The sequence below is a fragment of the Pipistrellus kuhlii genome, unplaced genomic scaffold (assembly GCF_014108245.1).
Source record: "Pipistrellus kuhlii isolate mPipKuh1 unplaced genomic scaffold, mPipKuh1.p scaffold_m20_p_12, whole genome shotgun sequence".
Classification (NCBI taxonomy): Eukaryota; Metazoa; Chordata; class Mammalia; order Chiroptera; family Vespertilionidae; genus Pipistrellus; species Pipistrellus kuhlii.
Window position 1 is genome coordinate 48,093,235 of NW_023425427.1, and position 16,345 is coordinate 48,109,579.

Here is a 16,345-nt window from a genome sequence, read left to right on the forward strand (position 1 = left end):
TATGGGCATTTTGATGATGTTGATTCTACCAGTCCATGAACAGTATATGTTCTTTCATCTGTTTATGTCTTCCTCTATCTCTTTTTTTCAGTGTCCTGTAGTTTTTTGCATATAAGTCTTTTACCTCTTTAGTTAAGTTTATTCCTAGAATCTTAATTTTTTTTTTTGTATGATGATAGATGGGATTGCTTTTTTAGTCTCTCTGTAATTTCACTTTTGTTGCATAGAAATGCCATAGATTTCTTGGTGTTGATTTTGTATCCTGCTTTCTTGCTGAATTCACTTAAGTCTAATAATTTTTTGATGGGGTCTTTAGGGTTTTCTATGTACAGTATCATGTCATCTGCAAATAAAGACAATTTCACTTCTTTTCCAATTTGGATGCCTTTTATTTCTTCTTCATGTCTGATCGCTTTGGCTAGTACTTCCAGTACTATGTCTAACAGGAGTGGTGAGAGAGGGCATCCCTGTCTTGTTCCTGTTCTTAGGAGAAATGGCTTTAGTTTTTGCCCATTGAGTGTGATGCTGGCTGTGCGTTTATCATATATGGCGTTTTTGATGTTGAGGTATGATTCTTCTATTCCCACCGTGCTGAGTGTTTTGATCAAGAATGGGTGTTGGATTTTGTCAAATGCTTTTTCTGCATCAATTGATATGACTGTGATTTTTCTCCCTCAGTTTGTTTATGTGATGTATCATGTTTATTGATTTACGGATATTGTACCATCCTTGCATCCCTGGGATAAATCCTGCTTGGTCGTGGTGCATGATCTTTCTGATGTACTCCTGGAACCGATTTGCTAGAATTTGTGTTCATGAGGGATATTGGCCTGTAATTCTCTTTCATTATGTTGTCTTTATCTGACTATCACCAGAAGGTTCAAATGTCGAGTTGCAGGGGCCTGGGCCATGTGCAGTGGGCGTTTTGCACCCACCCCCCAAAGTGTCACTGAAGAGCTCTGAGACGTGCGGTTGCTGTGGGTTGGTGGGAGCCACGCTTGCCTTGGGTCAGAGAGTCACAGGCGCTTAGTGTGGCCTCGTGTGTGTGTGTGTGTGTGTGTGTGTGTGTGTGTGTGTGCGCGCGCCTAGAATCAGGGACCCTGCCTGCGCCACACTGAAACTGAGAACCCACTGGTGTGTGCCCAAAATCAGAGTCCCCTATTGCGTGTCAGGAGTCAGAGGCTCCTTGTGTCCAGGCCGAGAATTGAGTATCAGAGACTCTGTTTCTTGGTGCTATCTCGCGCTGAGAATCAGGGTCCCTGTGTGCACATGCACCAAGAATTGGAGTCACTGGCTCGTAGTGTGCATGTATTGGGAATCAGGGATCTCAGGCGCACGTAATGAGGTACAGAGTCTAGTCCCTGGTGGTCAATGCTGCCTCTTGGGTGGAGATTCAGGGTCCCCGATCTGCCTGGGAGACGGGGTTGCTCAGTCGCACTGTGTTGGCAGGAGGTCCCCTTCTGCCCTGTGTGCGCTTGCCCCGGATCAAAGTCAGGTGGCACTGCCCCTTAGTGTGGGCGTGGGGTCTGGTCACGCGGGTGTGCACCGTGGAGAACAAACTCCCCGTGTCCATCTGCCCAGGCTCAGATTCAGCGCTGCCCTCCTGTGAGGGCACAGGGTCTGATGGTGGGGAACAAACTCCCTGCGTCCGCACATCCAGGTTCACATTCAGCGCAGCCTCTCTGCTCAGGTGCAGGGTCTGGTCCTGGGAATAAACTCCCCGGGTTCGCACCCCCAGGCTCAAACTCAAAGGCTGTCTCCCTGTGTGGGTGCAGGACCCGGCCTCACAAAACAGTCTCCCCCAAGGTCGTGGGCCTGTGCTCAAATTCAGGACTGTCTCCCTGCCTGGGCGCGGAGACGGGTCGCAGAAAACAAACTTCCCGTGTCTGACATGAGGCTCAAAGTCAGGCGGAGTGGCCACTGCTCTGTGTGTGCAGAAAGCCTTCTGTGGGGCTGGGGGCTGGTAGTTTCTGTGTCTCTGCTGTGGGGTTGGCGGGGGAGGGGGATTGGCTTTGGCCGGGTGCCTGGAGTCCTGGTGTCCCTGGGTCTGCAGCCGTGATTGTGGGTGTTTTCCCAGAGTGGCTGTAGGGTCCTGGTTTGCTTCCGAGATCAGACTGGGTGTTGGCGAGGCTAGGGTTCTAGTCTCGAGCAGTTCTGTTCTTCACGATGGCGTGGTCTCTGCCACTGGTGTCCTTGCCAGAGTGTTTGTGACAGCAGCGGGGTTTTGCTGTCTAAAGACTGCCCGGATTGGCAGCCCCTGGGAGCACTGCAGGGTCTCACTGTCCCTGTTTTACTCACACACACACACACACACACACACACAAACGTCCACACACACCTCTGTCGCTCCCTCACTCTCTCACACACTCTCCCTCCCTACCTTCCTGCCGGTTGCCATCTTCTCTCTGCCTCTTTTCAGTTTTGTAAAATGGGTGTAACACTATGGGGTTTGTTCCGTAGGACAGTTGTGAAAACCAAGAGAGGTAGGCCACAGAAGCGCCTACCGTAGTGCTTCTGACATAGTGCTTCAGACACATTCCCCTTTTTTTGTTTTAAACCAAGGCAGAGTTGAATTTGGAAGTTGCAGGATTATGCCATCCCTGCTTGACAATTTCATCCTCGTGGTGCTTCGCGTGGAGCCAGCAGGTGGCGACATTGCCAAATCTGGGCACCGCTGGCCTCGGTCGGCAGCTGCAGGAAGTGGTTAGAAATTCAGCCCACTGGAGTGGCCAGCGCTCAGTTGCTATACTTGTTCCGTGTCCCTCACAAGATCAGTGTTTGCATGAACAATCCGAGCCGGTGGGGTGAAGGGATGGACACGCCTGCAGATATTCCAGGACCAGAGACCACATCCTGGGCTTTCTGGCTAGCAGTGGCAGCCCTTGGTTCCATGCCCAGGACTACCTGTTCCTGGCCGAGGGCCGAATTACCAGCTACCTAATGCAGCGTTGTCATGGCCTCGGGGTAGTGGGACTGAAGCTCGGGGGGTGCTGAGGGTGGGCTCGAGGGCACTGAACTTCAGCAGGATCCCCGGTGCCCTCTCCTACGAGCTTCTGCAAGGCTGGGCTAGCTTGCCTAATCTGAGAACAAGGTTTCAAAAACAGTCCAGGTTCATTTTGACGTATGAGTCTGAGAGTCTGCAGTGTGAGATGCTGTGGCCCAGAGATCATCCAGAAATAACCAAGTCAAAGTGATCATAAGCTGCTTTTTGTTGTTTTGGGTTTTGTTTGTTGTTATTATTTTTTTAGGGGGGTGTGGGGGGGCAGCAGGAGGGGTGCCGGTTGTTTGTTTTTGCATAGTAGAAGTTTTCATCAGTGATAGAATCCCTGAAGGGTAAGTAGACGGAGAGGAATTTGAGTCAGCAGTTCGGTTCTGTGGTTTGGGGTGATGACTTGTTATTCCCCTATGATGTGTGGTCCTTCAGAGGTACTCGAAGTGAAGGGTAACATGGAGAAGCCAGGCCAGATAAACGGTTAGGATTGCATAAAACAGTGTGATTTTTTTTTTCTATTGAACTGGCATGATTTAAATGTACAATTTACATGAACATTTCTGTTGCTTTGGAACCTGTCAGTGTGACAACTGTGATTTTTAAACCTGTAACTGTGCTACCTCGTTTGTGGTTAGACTTGACTGTGGTTTCAGTAATGAACCACAAGGTGGCACCAACTTCAAAAACTGGGTTAGCCCCAGTGGTTGCTCAGTGGTTGAGCTTTGACCTATGAACCCGGAGGTCCTGGTTTGATTCCCGGTCAGGGGTCAGGGCACGAGTCTGGTGGCGGGCTGGTCCCCGGAAGGGGAAGGGGGCGTGCGGGAGGCAGCCAGTTGGTGGTGTTTCTCTCTTATCCATGTTTCCGTCTATCCATCTCCCTTCCTCTCTCTCTAAAAGTCAATAAAAACATTTTTTTTAAAAACTGGTTTAGCCACTTAAGGAAGTTGTGGGGAGGCAGAGTTCCAAATCATGTAGCAGGCAGCTCTTCAGCAAAATCTCACCAAATTGCCCTTATTTTCTGTTTTGTTGACTTTTTTCCTCCAGGAAACTAACTGGGGGCCAGAGAGGTAACCCTTTCCCCACATTAATTTAAATCAGCTTGTTTTAAACTCAGTTGCTATACTTGTCCTGTGTTCCTTGCAAGATAAATGTTTCCATGAACAGTCCGAGCCAGCGGGGTGAATGGATGGACACATTGCGGTTTCCCATCTGAAAATTATTCAGATGTTCGGTTAAATCTTAACTGACGATCCCCCCCCCCCCCCCCCCCCCAAAGAGCTCCTTTCTGCCACTGAGTGGAGATTTTACTCAAGTGACCATAGAATTAAAACATTGAAAAAGAGTGCTCAGGCCCTAACCAGTTTGGCTCAGTGGATAAAACGTCGGCCTGTGGACTGAAGGGTCCCAGGTTCGAGTCCAGTCAAGGGCAATGTACCTTGGTTGCAGGCACATCCCCAGTGGGGTGTGTGCAGGATGTAGCTGATTGATGTTTCTCTCTCATCAATGCTTCAAACTCTATATCCCTCTCTTTTCCTCTTGTAAAAAAATAATAAAGAAAAATATATTTTTTAAAAGGGTGCTCAGGTCATTTTCCATTGGGTTTCTTAGTCAAGTGTCATCTCTCTCACCGGTTGCTAACAATTTAAATATTCTTTCTCCTTTAGGAAGTAGCAGCCTGGAGGGCAACCTTCCTAACCACTTCACTTATCTATTTTTTTTACTAGCTGGGCTGCTGATATTGTATTTATCTTTGAAATTGTTCTTGCTTGTGTATCTTAATCATCAATTTAGATTGGTCTCAAGGATGTTAGACTCTGGAAAATGCAATATGACACTGGAATTTTATTTTATTTTTAAAATATATTTTATTGATATTTTTACAGAGAGGAAGAAATAAGGATAGAGAGTTAGAAACATCAATGAGAGAGAAACATCAATCAGCCGCCTCCTGCACACCCCCTGTTGGGGATGTGCCCACAACCAAGGTACATGCCCTTGACTGGAATCGAACCTGGGACCCTTGATTCCGCAGGCTAGCGCTCTACCCACTGAGCCAAACCAATTAGGGCATGACCCTGGGAATTAAAAAAAAAAAAAATTATAGCTACCTTTGAATTACTTATTTACACGTATATATGAATGACATTTGTGGATTTCATAAATATACACGAGGTTGTGATTTTTTATGCCATTCTATCTGTGGTCCCCTACAGCTCCGATTTTAGTGGCTCAGGAAAGAAAATCTCTCGTGTTTGTTTATCTAATGGAGTGATGAGGAGAAATCATTATGAAGTGACCATCCCAGGAGTCTTTTGAACATTCTTTATTCCATAGTCCACTTAGTAGAGCATAAAAAAATTGGTTATAGAGTACTTTCTGCGACCTCAGTTGCCTATTTTTAGGATTGGTTTCCTGCTTACGCTCCATAGAGTATCTTTCTGTGCTAATTTGTTATTCAGATTATCAGCAGTAAATGTGGTCAAGTCCAAAAAAGGTGACCTACGTTTGGGTTATTTCAAATGTGTGTGGAAGGACTGTTCATCAGTAGCTGTAGGTTTTAAGAAATAGCTAGCAGGAATGGAAAATGAGCATGTGAGGAAACGGGTTTGCTTCTAATCTTGTTTCTGATGGAAACTGGTGAACTGTAACACCTTTTTGTTGCCTCTCTCAGATTGGAATTGTTGGTGGAACCGGCCTGGATGATCCGGAAATCTTAGAAGGAAGAACCGAGAAATATGTGGACACTCCCTTTGGCAAGGTTAGCACCCAGTTGATGGAGACATACCAGCTGGCTTGATTTTTTTTTTTTTTTTTTTTTAAGTTTAAAATAATTGCTGTTGAAAAAGGGGGCTAGGAGTCCAGTCAGTGGGTTCTACCGGCAGAGACAGTGTCTCGAAGGGCGCCCTGGCCTTTCTCATATTAAAAGGACTGCTGCTTTGCATGTGGAAATATGTCTGCTCCTCCTTCCTTTGGGAGCAGGAATGCCTCCATAACATGCTACATGAGAGGAGTTCTCAGGGCTGCCAACCTTGCAGGAGAGGTTGAGTAGTAGTATATTTCTCCTACATCAAAAAACAAAAAACAAAAAAAAAGTACTGCTGCTGAACGTGTGCAAATTACTTCTCAATTTATATTCCTAGAAGCCACACACTCATTTTAGACATAGCACCTGTACCCTTCATTCTCGGCATTTAAAACGTTTAAATCAGCTTCTAACCTGGGGAAGACAGGCCGTGTCACACTAACGTAGGAGAAAGACACTGGGAGGAAACAGCATTCCCAGTAAGCCCTGGCCCAGAGGGGTTTTCTTGGGATTTGTAACAAGACTGCATAACTGGGAATACCGTAAAACCCTCTTTTCTATTTAAGGGAAGCTGTTCCACCAGGCTGCTTCCAACATTGCAGTTTTCCATTCGACTCTGAAGGTCCCTGCAGCCGACAGTCCCAACCACCCCCTCTTTTTCAGCGAGCCCCTAGGCTGAGTTTTGCTAGAAGCTTGGCTCACTTCTTAGCCTTCTGTTTTCTCGAGCCCCTAGGTCAGAGGTCTGCAAACTGCGGCTGCGAGCCACCTGCGGCTCTTTGGCCCCTCGGGTGTGGCTCTTCCACAATAACCACGTGCTGACGCAAGCGTACAGTGCGATTGAAGTGGCCCATGCGCAGAAGTCAGTGTTCGGCTCTCAAAAGAAATTTCATTCGTTGTACTGTTGGTATTTGGCTCTGTGGACAAATGAGTTTGCTTACCACTGCTCGAGGTTCTCCAAACCTTTCTCTGCATTCCCTCAGGCCACCCCGGGCCATCTTCTGGTTGATGAACCGAGCAAACAGTGCCAGGGCTCAGTTCTTAATTCCACCCACGCCACTCTCACACCTGACAGATACCAGCACAGCTGCATATATATATATGTTAATATATTTTATTGACTTTTTTTACAGAGAGGAAGGGAGAGAGATAGAGAGCTAGAAACATTGATGAGAGAGAATCATCGATCAGCTGCCCCTTGCACGCCCCCCACTGGGGATGTGCCCGCACCAAGGTACGTGCCCTTGACCGGAATGGAACCTGGGACTTTTCAGTCCACAGGCCGTCGCTCTATCCACTGAGCCAAACCGGTTTAGGCTGGCACAGCTATCTATCTTTGATCAGCCTGCTGTCTGAGTCCGCTGAGATGCCTGCTCCTAATAGGTCTCACTAAACGGGACCTCGCCAGGTGCCTGAGGCAGCCTTCCAATTCCTGTGCGTCTGCTTGTCAAGGCCTCCGTGCATATTACCGGTGACGAGTCATCACATCCAGGCTCTGCTTTGAAGTGTCTTGTCCCAACTCTCAGGTTTCCATGGAACCTGTCATGGTGGACCCGGTGAACTGGCAGCTTTTTGGTTATTCATCCGTGTTTTCCAAATCACTGAGTTGTAACCTTTATCCCATCTGTGCAGCCTTCTGACGCCTTGATTTTGGGGAAGATAAAGAATGTCGATTGCGTCCTCCTGGCGAGGTAAGATGTTTTAAGCTTTTGGAATGCTGCTACTGAGGGAGAATGTAAATTTGGCTTAAACCCTGGAAAGAGTCCTGGTGCCTGGAAAGAGTTTCGTGTGCTGGTGGAGCCGACACGTTTCAGTCGCCTTTTACTCACCGCTCACGGCGTGCTGGGCAAGTTGGACTGACTCATCTCTCACCCAGCGCCTCCTGAGGCTGGGAGGGTGAGAGCCATCCAGCCAGTGACAGGATGAACTTGACTCAAGTTGAAGCTCTACAAATGAAAATGTCGTCTTCTGTTCAGTTTTCTTTTTTTCACTAGTATTGAGATAAAGTAAAGCTGTTTCCTTCAGTGACTGTCACTCTAGTTTGTGTTTGTGGGGAGTTTGGGGCCCCTGAAGTGGTTTCCCTGCGGTTTCTGGGCCCTTGTTATCTTCAGCAAGCCCGTAGGGTTCCTGGTTATGGCGGGGATAGCGATCCTTGGTGTCCCATGGTTAGAAATTACACCGTTGTCTGTTGCTACATAACAATTAACCACACAGCTAGCAGCTTCAAACAGTACACATAGTTTCTTAAAACAGCCTGGTGGTTGCGGGGTGCCAGCCATGCGGGGTGTCAGCTCAGCTCCGTCTGCTGCTCTGGGTCACGCCAGGCAGAGTCAGGGCTTATTCCCACCCTGAGCTCCAGATCCCCTTTCCAGTTCACGTGGCTGACGGCAGAATTCAGCTCCTCCAGGCTGTGCACATTCTCTGCCCTGGGACCCTCTGCCAGGGCAGTTCGTGGGCTGGCAGCCCTCCCTGACAGGCCCCCCCGGCGGGTCTCTGCTGTCAGGGTGAAGCCTCACGGTAGGAGGGACCCCCAGCAACTCTGCTGTATCCCATTGGTTGGCATCAAATCTTGAGTCCACCTGCAAGGTGTCCGCAGGATTGGTTTCCTCCAAGGGCCCGGAGGGAAGGGTCCACTGGAGGCCTCTCTGGCTTGTAGAGGACCCTCTTCCCTTGTCCCTGTGTCTTCACGCTTGCTCTCTGCGTATCTCTCCAGGTGTTCTCTTCCTGGAAGGATGCTATTTCTATTAAATTAGGGCCCTCCCTAATGACCTCATTTTAACTGAATTACCCTGTTGAAGACCCTCCCTCCAAATATGGTTGCATTCTGCTGGTCCTAGCGGCTAGGAGTTCAGCATGGGGATGGAGGGGGCCACGGGGGTCATGGGTGAAGCGACCGGTTCTCAGACAAAACCTTCTAAAGCTCTAAAGGCTTTAGTAACTAATTTGGGTGGCCGGGCCGAAGGAATGGAGAGCTTCACCTGGAAGCTTGAGCTTTTATTTCTTTCTTTCTTTCTTTTTTTTTTTTTTTGCTTAAAAAAGATTTATTATTTGTGTGATTAAATTGCAAGATAAACTTCATTTCATTCACGTCTTCTTTCCATTTCTGTAGAATCATTCTTTTTAAGCATGAGGTATGGGAGGAATCTTCTAACCCAACAGTAAGTCACAAGGTGATATAACCAAGGCCGGCATGATATAAGCAAACTTCCCATATATTTCCCATAATTTAAACACTAAGAATCAGTCCATCCGTATGCCAAAAGAACTTCTTCACTGATACTGCCCCTAGGGCAATGGAAGCTTAATGCTATATACCGGATCGTGCAGTTAGCTGTCAATCTGGTTAATGGGATTTTTGCTCCTGAACCTCAGTGCACAGTGTCAGCACATCAGGGCTGTAAGACGTTACCTTCATTTTCACACGGGCTTGCCAGTTGTCGGAGCCGCGGTAAAGCTTCAAAAGAGCCGCGTGCGGCTCTGGAGCCGCAGGTTGCCGACACCTGGCTCTTAGTAACCTAGATGGATGGCTCCGTTGATTGAGTGCCGTCCCCTGCTCTGAAAGCGTCATCCCTCGCCAGTTCCATTCCCAGTCAGGGCACATACCCAGGTTTCAGGTTAGAAGCAACCCATTGATGATTTTCTCTCTCTCTCTCTCTCTCTCTCTCTCTCTCTCTCTCTCTCTCTCTCTCTCCTTGAGCTTTTATTTCTATGTGGAGTCTTTATGTTTTCTGTATTGGGGATAAAAGACCAGATGCCTCTGGTTGCAGGGCTTGGTGTCCCATGGGGTAGACACAACTCAGCTAACTGGAGAGGGAATTCTAAGTCAGTTAGTACCTGCTCTTTTTTTTCTTTTTTTTTTTTTTAATATATTTTATTGATTTTTTTACAGAGAGGGAGAGAGAGGGATAGAGAGTTAGAAACATGGGTGAGAGAGAAACACCGATCAGCTGTCTCCTGCACACCCCCTACTGGAGATGTGCTCGTAACCAAGGTACATGCCCTTGACCGGAATTGCACCTGGGACCCTTCAGTCCGCGGGCCGACGCTCTGTCCACTGAGCCAAACCGGTTTTGGCAGTACCTGCTCCTGGTAGGAAAATAAGGACACAGACTGGGAGCGGCGCTTTAAAACCGAATGGCTTAGACTTAGAGTTGGCTGGTCACTGCCCAGTCTCTTTTCCCCCCTCTGCCAGTGAATGGGCTTTCGTGGGAAGGGCTGTAAGTGGGTTTTCTCTTCTGACACATGAGATCGCGCTGCTCACTCACCGACCACATTCGCTCTTCTTCCCGCAGGCACGGGAGGCTGCATACCATCATGCCTTCCAAAGTCAACTATCGGGCGAACATCTGGGCCCTGAAGGAGGAGGGCTGCACTCATGTCATAGTGACCACGGCTTGCGGTTCCTTGAGGGAGGAGATTCAGCCCGGTGATATCGTCATCGTTGACCAGTTCATCGACAGGTATGCCGTCCTCTGTGCCGCGGAAGGCACCTGGGAGACCGTTCCCAGCTCAAGTGGACAGCGTGTGGGAATTAGGGGGAGGGTGGGGCAGACCCACAGACTAAGGTTGTTTTTTTAAAATATATTCTATTGATTTCAGAGAGGAAGAGAGAGAGAGAGAGGGAGAGAGAGAAACATCAATAATGAGAGAGAATCATTGATTGGCTGCCTCCTGTATGCCAGACACTGGGGATCAAGCCCACAACCTGGGCAAATGCCCTGACTAGCAATCGAACCGTGACCTCCTGGTTCATAGGTTGACGCTCAACCACTGAGCCGTGCCAGCCGGGGCCCACAGACTTGTTTTAAGCTTTTTAATTGTGGGATTCTTACACGTATACCAAATAGAATAATCACCGTTTCAACATTTGTCAGTTCGCTCGCTGCCTTTTGTAACTTAAAAAGATGAGGACTCGTTAAAAAAGAAAAAGTTACTTACGGTAATATTTCCTCAGTATTGAGTGCCCAGGCAGTGTTCTCCTTGTTCCTCTTGCCATACAAACTTCCTTTTTCTGGTTGATTTGTTAACCAGGGGCAAGAAGAAGCTGCCGGTTACTTCTTTGTCAGGAGATCCCCACCCCCTGGCCTCCTCTCTCGTCCTGGGGAGTCCCCCACAGTAACTGGAAGTTACTGTTTGCATCCCCAAAAGTCATTTGGCGTCTTCCCATTTCCTCTCATTACCAGAAACCAGAGGTTTGCTCTGGAGGCCTGATCAGAACCAGGTTCGAGGTCTTGGCAGAAACCCCCGCCTGTCAGGAGGCACACAGTGTCTGGTTGTCTTCTCCCGCTGTCAGTCCACAGCTGGTTGGGGAATTAGGGATTGTTCGTTATGTACACAAGTAAGATGTACTGTTTCTTGACCCCCAAAATTAAGCAGTAATAGGCTGCCGAGATCCTGGGCTGCTTCTGCCGTTAGAAGCAGTTGAAGAAATCACAAGGGAATGTGGGAATCTCGTGGGGATCCCCCCCCCCCCCCCGCCCCATTCCTGGTGGAAATAACAGCCTCCCTGGGTGCCCTGGATGGAGACAGGTGACTGCGCTCTGCACCCTGATCCAGAGCCGTGGGGAAAAGTGCCGAGGGGCGTGAACTGTTTGGTGGTTCCTACCAGAGTCCCCCCTTCAGTCACCCAGACCACCCACTGTCTTCCTGCTCCTCCCCTCATTACCTCTGAACTTGCTGTACCCAGAGCCTCTCCTCCCTCTTCTGTCTTGGGAGGAAGGCTGAGTCCGCCGGCTCTGTGTGTCTGCTGCCTTTCCGGGATTCGTTGTAATGTGTCGCCCATCATCAGAAGGATTCTCGATTGTCTCCCTATGCAACAAAGCTCTCTGGTAGACCCGTGGGACATGGAGCATTCTGTACATTAGAAATGGTCGGAGATCGGCAGTTTCATGTGGCTCCACCTAATACGTAACAGGGGTAGACTGAGATCATTCCACGCTCCCCCCATCCCATCATTTCTCCTATCATTTTCGAGCCCCTGACACTATATATGTATTGTCTGCCTTCCCCTGTCTGTAATAATAAAAGCGTAAAATGCTAATAAGACTGAACATCCTTCGGATGAATCCGGGGGATGCGAGGGAAGCCCGGGTCCCGGGTGCCAGAGGGAAGCCGGTGCCGGCAGTGCGGGAAGGAAGGCCTCCTCATGCACGGATTTTGTGCATCGGGCCTCTGGTAGAATATAAACCACCCGCGGGAAAGACCCTCCTGTTTGCCGCTTTACCCCTCACGCCCACAGCACTGCGGCCTGTGTTTTTAGAGTGATTGAATGAACGTGATCACACCAAAGGCGAGGGAGCTGGAGCTCGTGTGTACGGGACATCATCCAAGTCTCTGCGGCTGTCCAAGTACAAGTGTTTGGAGATAATGGTTTAAGAAAGTGGTTGTACTGTGATGTTGGTTTGATTTTTAATCTTCACCAAGGATATGTTTATTAATTTAGGGAGAGGAAGGGGGAGAAGAGCGAGAGGGAGAGAGAGAGATAGAAACATCCATTGGTTGCCTCCCATACACACCCCAACCAGGGATCGAACCCGCAACCCAGGTATGTGCCCTGATTGGGAATCGAGCCTACAACCCTTTGGTGTGCAGGATGATGCTCCAACCAACAGCCACCTGGTCAGGGCTGTACTATAGCTGTTTAAAATAGCAGAGTATTGCCAAAACCGGTTTGGCTCAGTGGATAGAGCATCCGCCTGCGGACTGAAAAAGGTCTCCGTTAGATTCCGATCAAGGGCATGTACCTTGGTTGCCGGCACATCCCCAGTAGGGAGTGTGCAGGAGGCAGCTGATCGGTGTTTCTCTCTCATCGATGTTTCTAACTCTCTATCCCTCTCCCTTCCTCTCTGTAAAAAAAAAAAAATCAATAAAATATATTTTAAAAAAATAAAATAGCGGAGTATAGAACTCCATATTCACAAGGATCCGGATTCCTCAAGCGTTACAGATGACATCAGAAGGAAAAGGCTGATGTGGGAGTCATTGGTTACTTGTGTGGTAACTAACGGTGCACTGTCATGCTCCTCACAGGTGAACGCAGAGCTTTCACATACTGGCTCCCAGACCTTCCCCTCACCCACACTTACTCATCAGGAAAGTCCCGCCGTGCACACAGGGAAGAGCCGGGCCGAGGGATGACGTCAGGTTATTCCCCCTCCCAAAGACACGGCCTGGGGCTTCCCCTCCGGTTCCCATCTGGAGATATTGTTTCCACCCTATCAGGCCCGGCTGGGAAGTTCAGGGACACCCTGAGACCAGTGACATCACCACCCCAGCCTCTGCAGCTGGAATGGGAGTTCCCGGTCCAGTTTGCAGGGAGCCTTCCCTGAGCATTCCAGTCTGCTCCTGCTCAAGCCTTCCTGGTCTCGCAGTGTCCTGCCCACCCCTTTCACTCTTGGTTGAGGAGTTACCTACCTCTTCACAAGGAAGAGAACAAGCTTTCTTCCTCCTCACCCCCCCCACCCCCCCATGCACCCCGGTCCTGCAGATGGCTGTCCAGGCAGAGGGGGCAGCTTCTCCCTGTTCTCTCACCGCCTTCCGGGACAGCCACGCTGTGAATAGGGATGCTGGTGAGCTCCCCGTTTTGGAATTCCTAGGAGGTGCCACCGGTCTATCCTGTTGGCCGCACACAAGGGTAGTTTCCCCGGTTGATTAAAGTTGAAGAAACTTCAGCTCAGAGATCCTGGCCATTGGCTAGTACGTGGGACCTGTGGGGTTTGGATTCCGGTTTCTCTCCGAAGCCGATGACCTCAGCCATCGCTCACACTTGGACTTCCAGCCCCACCCTTTCCCTCGGGAGCCATCCTGGCTGCAGGACAGGGTCCCAGAGACACCTCAGGCTTCGTGATGGAAATTAAATTAGTCCTCTCGATCGCCTTCTAACCCCACACTCCTCCTTCTCCCAAGCACCCCATTCTTTACTTGGTGAATTGCTAATTGGTGAGCCTGGCCCTGACCTGCACCCCATGGTCCCTGCTGGGAGCTGTCACCCTCCACCCACTCAGTCTCCAAGCACTGCTGGGCCTGCCTGGAGACACCCCCCCCCCCCCCCCGCCCCCTTGTGTAGGTCAGCTCTTCACGGAAAACCCCTTCGCCCTAACTTGACTCCCTTCAAAGCTAGTTCCCATACCGGTCCCTAAAACTATACTAGAAACAAAGATACCGGCAGAAGGGTTCCGAAAACCATGTGGCCAGCCGGCTGCTGCCTCCTGGCGGGGCTTCCCCTCAGATCTGATCATCGGGAGTGACAGCAGTGAAAACCACCTGCTGATAGCAGACCTCAGCATTCCCTGTGTTTGCGGGGGCGGGGGAGAGGGGTTTCCCTAATTCTTCACATAGAATACCTCACTCAGCTCTTCCTGCAGTTTTTTGTCATTTCGTCCTAGTCCTTTTTGTCATTGATGTCGATGATCTTGGACGTGTACTTTAAAATGTCACCTTTGGGGCGGCCTCTTCCATTGCTTTTGTACTTCGGATCCCTGCTCATTTTCCTCTGCCCAGTAAAATATTACTGTTGGTTATTCTGATTACATCTGTCTGCTCTTCTGAACATGAAGGCATTCTTTTTTTTTTTCTTTTCTTTTTTTAAATATATTTTATTGACTTTTTTACAGAGAGAAAGGGAGAGGGATAGAGAGTTAGAAACATCGACCAGCCGCCTCCCACACCCCCCCCCCCCCCCACTGGAAGACGTGCCCGCAACCAGGGGTACATGCCCCTGACTGGAATCGAACCCAGGACCCCTCAGTCCGCAGGCCGATGCTCTCTCCACTGAGCCAACCTGGTTAGGGCTGAAGACATCCTTTCATTCTGAAGTGAAGGGGAATGTTGAGCTCTGGCCAGCTGTCAGGGGTTGCTAGGCCCTGGGTAATTGGCATTGGTGTACCTATTGTGGTAGAGATGGTTAGAGCTTTTCTAACCATCTGACTCGTTGACATTTAAAATACCCATGCCTTTCCAACCAGCCTTTCCTTTTGCGCATCACAGTCCTACGAGAAGCACAGAACAGCGAGTTTTCCTAGCCGCCCGCTTGCACCGGGATGTGTGTGTGCAAGCCTGCGGCAACGGTTGGCAGCCATGCTATGGGGTGCCCTGCAGCTGTAACTGGAGGTTTTGTTTGTTTGTTTTATTGATTTTTTTACAGAGAGGAAGAGAGAAGAATAGAGAGCTAGAAACATCAATGAGAGAGAATCATCGACCAGCTGCCTCCTGCACACCCCCCACGGGGGATGTGCCTGCAACCAATGCACATGCCCTTGACTGGAATCAAACCTGGGACCCCTCAGTCTGCAGACCAAGGCTCTATCCACTGAGCCAAACCAGTTTTGGCTGTAACTGGAGTTTGTTAGAGCTTCCTGTGGGGACCTGGAGCCGTGTCCGTGACACCTCACCGTGAAAACAGACCTGACCCTCGTACGCGCTGTTAGAGTCTGTGGTATGTTCTTGGTGCTGATTATCACAGCACTACGGGGCATCCCTTATCATCCCCTTACGCAGGTGAGAAAACAAGCCAGGGGGATGGTTTCTCTCCATCTGTGTCAGAGGCAGGACTTTTATTCTTATATGACTGCTCTATGTACCAAGACCTGATGGGAAATAGGCAATATGAAGGGAAACCTATGTTATCTGTTTGTTAATAAGCACTACTGCCGGGACCGGTTTGGCTCAGTGGATAGAGTGTCGGCCTGCGGACTGAAAGGTCCCGGGTTCGGTTCTGATCAAGGGCATGTACCTTGGTTGCGGGCACATCTCCAGTAGGGGGTGTGCAAGAGGCAGCTGATCAATGATTCTCTCTCATCGATGTTTCTAACTCTCTATCCGTCTCTCTTCCTCTCTGTGAAAAATCAATAAAATATATTTTTTTTAAAAATAAGCACTACTGCCTCATTGAGATATCAATATCAATTGGTTTTTCTTCTTTCCTGTGGCACATTGAACAGTCAGGGGCCGGCTTTAGCAGGGAGTGGGAGGATCTTAACGATGCTGGTCCAAATTCATAATCTTTCCATTCCTTTTGGTTAATAGAACAGACTCATTCTGTTTTCTAATTTATTGCCTGTCATGCCAAAACTCCAAAACTCCTTTCCCCGCTGTGGTTTTCAGCTCCTTTCCCTTCCCTAAGTGCCCTTTTACCCTGGCTCCCTGGCCTGAATCTTCTAGGATTTGACCTTCACTTACGTACATGCTCTTGATGGCGCTGTCCATAAGTGTGTGTGTGCACACCCGCACACATACACACCTAGGAACGTAGGAGGCTCCCGCTTCCTCCTGTCCATCTCGAAGTTATGCAGATTGCCTAGGGGATAAGTAATCCTTTTGTTCTGACCAGTTGTTGTCTTGGCCTAACCTTTTTCTTGTCCTCTTGACCCATTTATGTACTTGAAAAAAAATTTTTAATTGTCTTTGGCGTTCTAACTAACATGTTATCCAACACTTTATCTGTTTTTAAAGTGTCTTAAGAGTAAATACATGTTTTCGAGAAAGTAAAATGTAAGTAGTATAGGAAGATAATGATGAAAAGCAAAACTCCCCCTGTGTTTCTGGCTACAGGAAGG

General features: G+C 49.0%; 1 protein-coding gene and 1 non-coding gene across 2 annotated transcripts in view; both read left to right on the forward strand.

Annotated features, from left to right (window-relative positions):
- LOC118716634 (methylthioadenosine phosphorylase) overlaps positions 1-16,345 on the forward strand; it is a 53,354-nt gene that overhangs the window by 9,806 nt on the left and 27,203 nt on the right. The window contains exons 2-4 of the mRNA XM_036434188.2: positions 5,664-5,750; positions 7,425-7,483; positions 10,085-10,252. Coding sequence (XP_036290081.1) covers positions 5,664-5,750; positions 7,425-7,483; positions 10,085-10,252 — 314 coding nt within the window. The remainder of the gene's footprint in view (positions 1-5,663; positions 5,751-7,424; positions 7,484-10,084; positions 10,253-16,345) is intronic.
- On the forward strand, positions 5,929-6,062 carry LOC118716803. The gene has a single exon (XR_004987264.1). It is a non-coding gene; the product is annotated as a small nucleolar RNA U109 (small nucleolar RNA).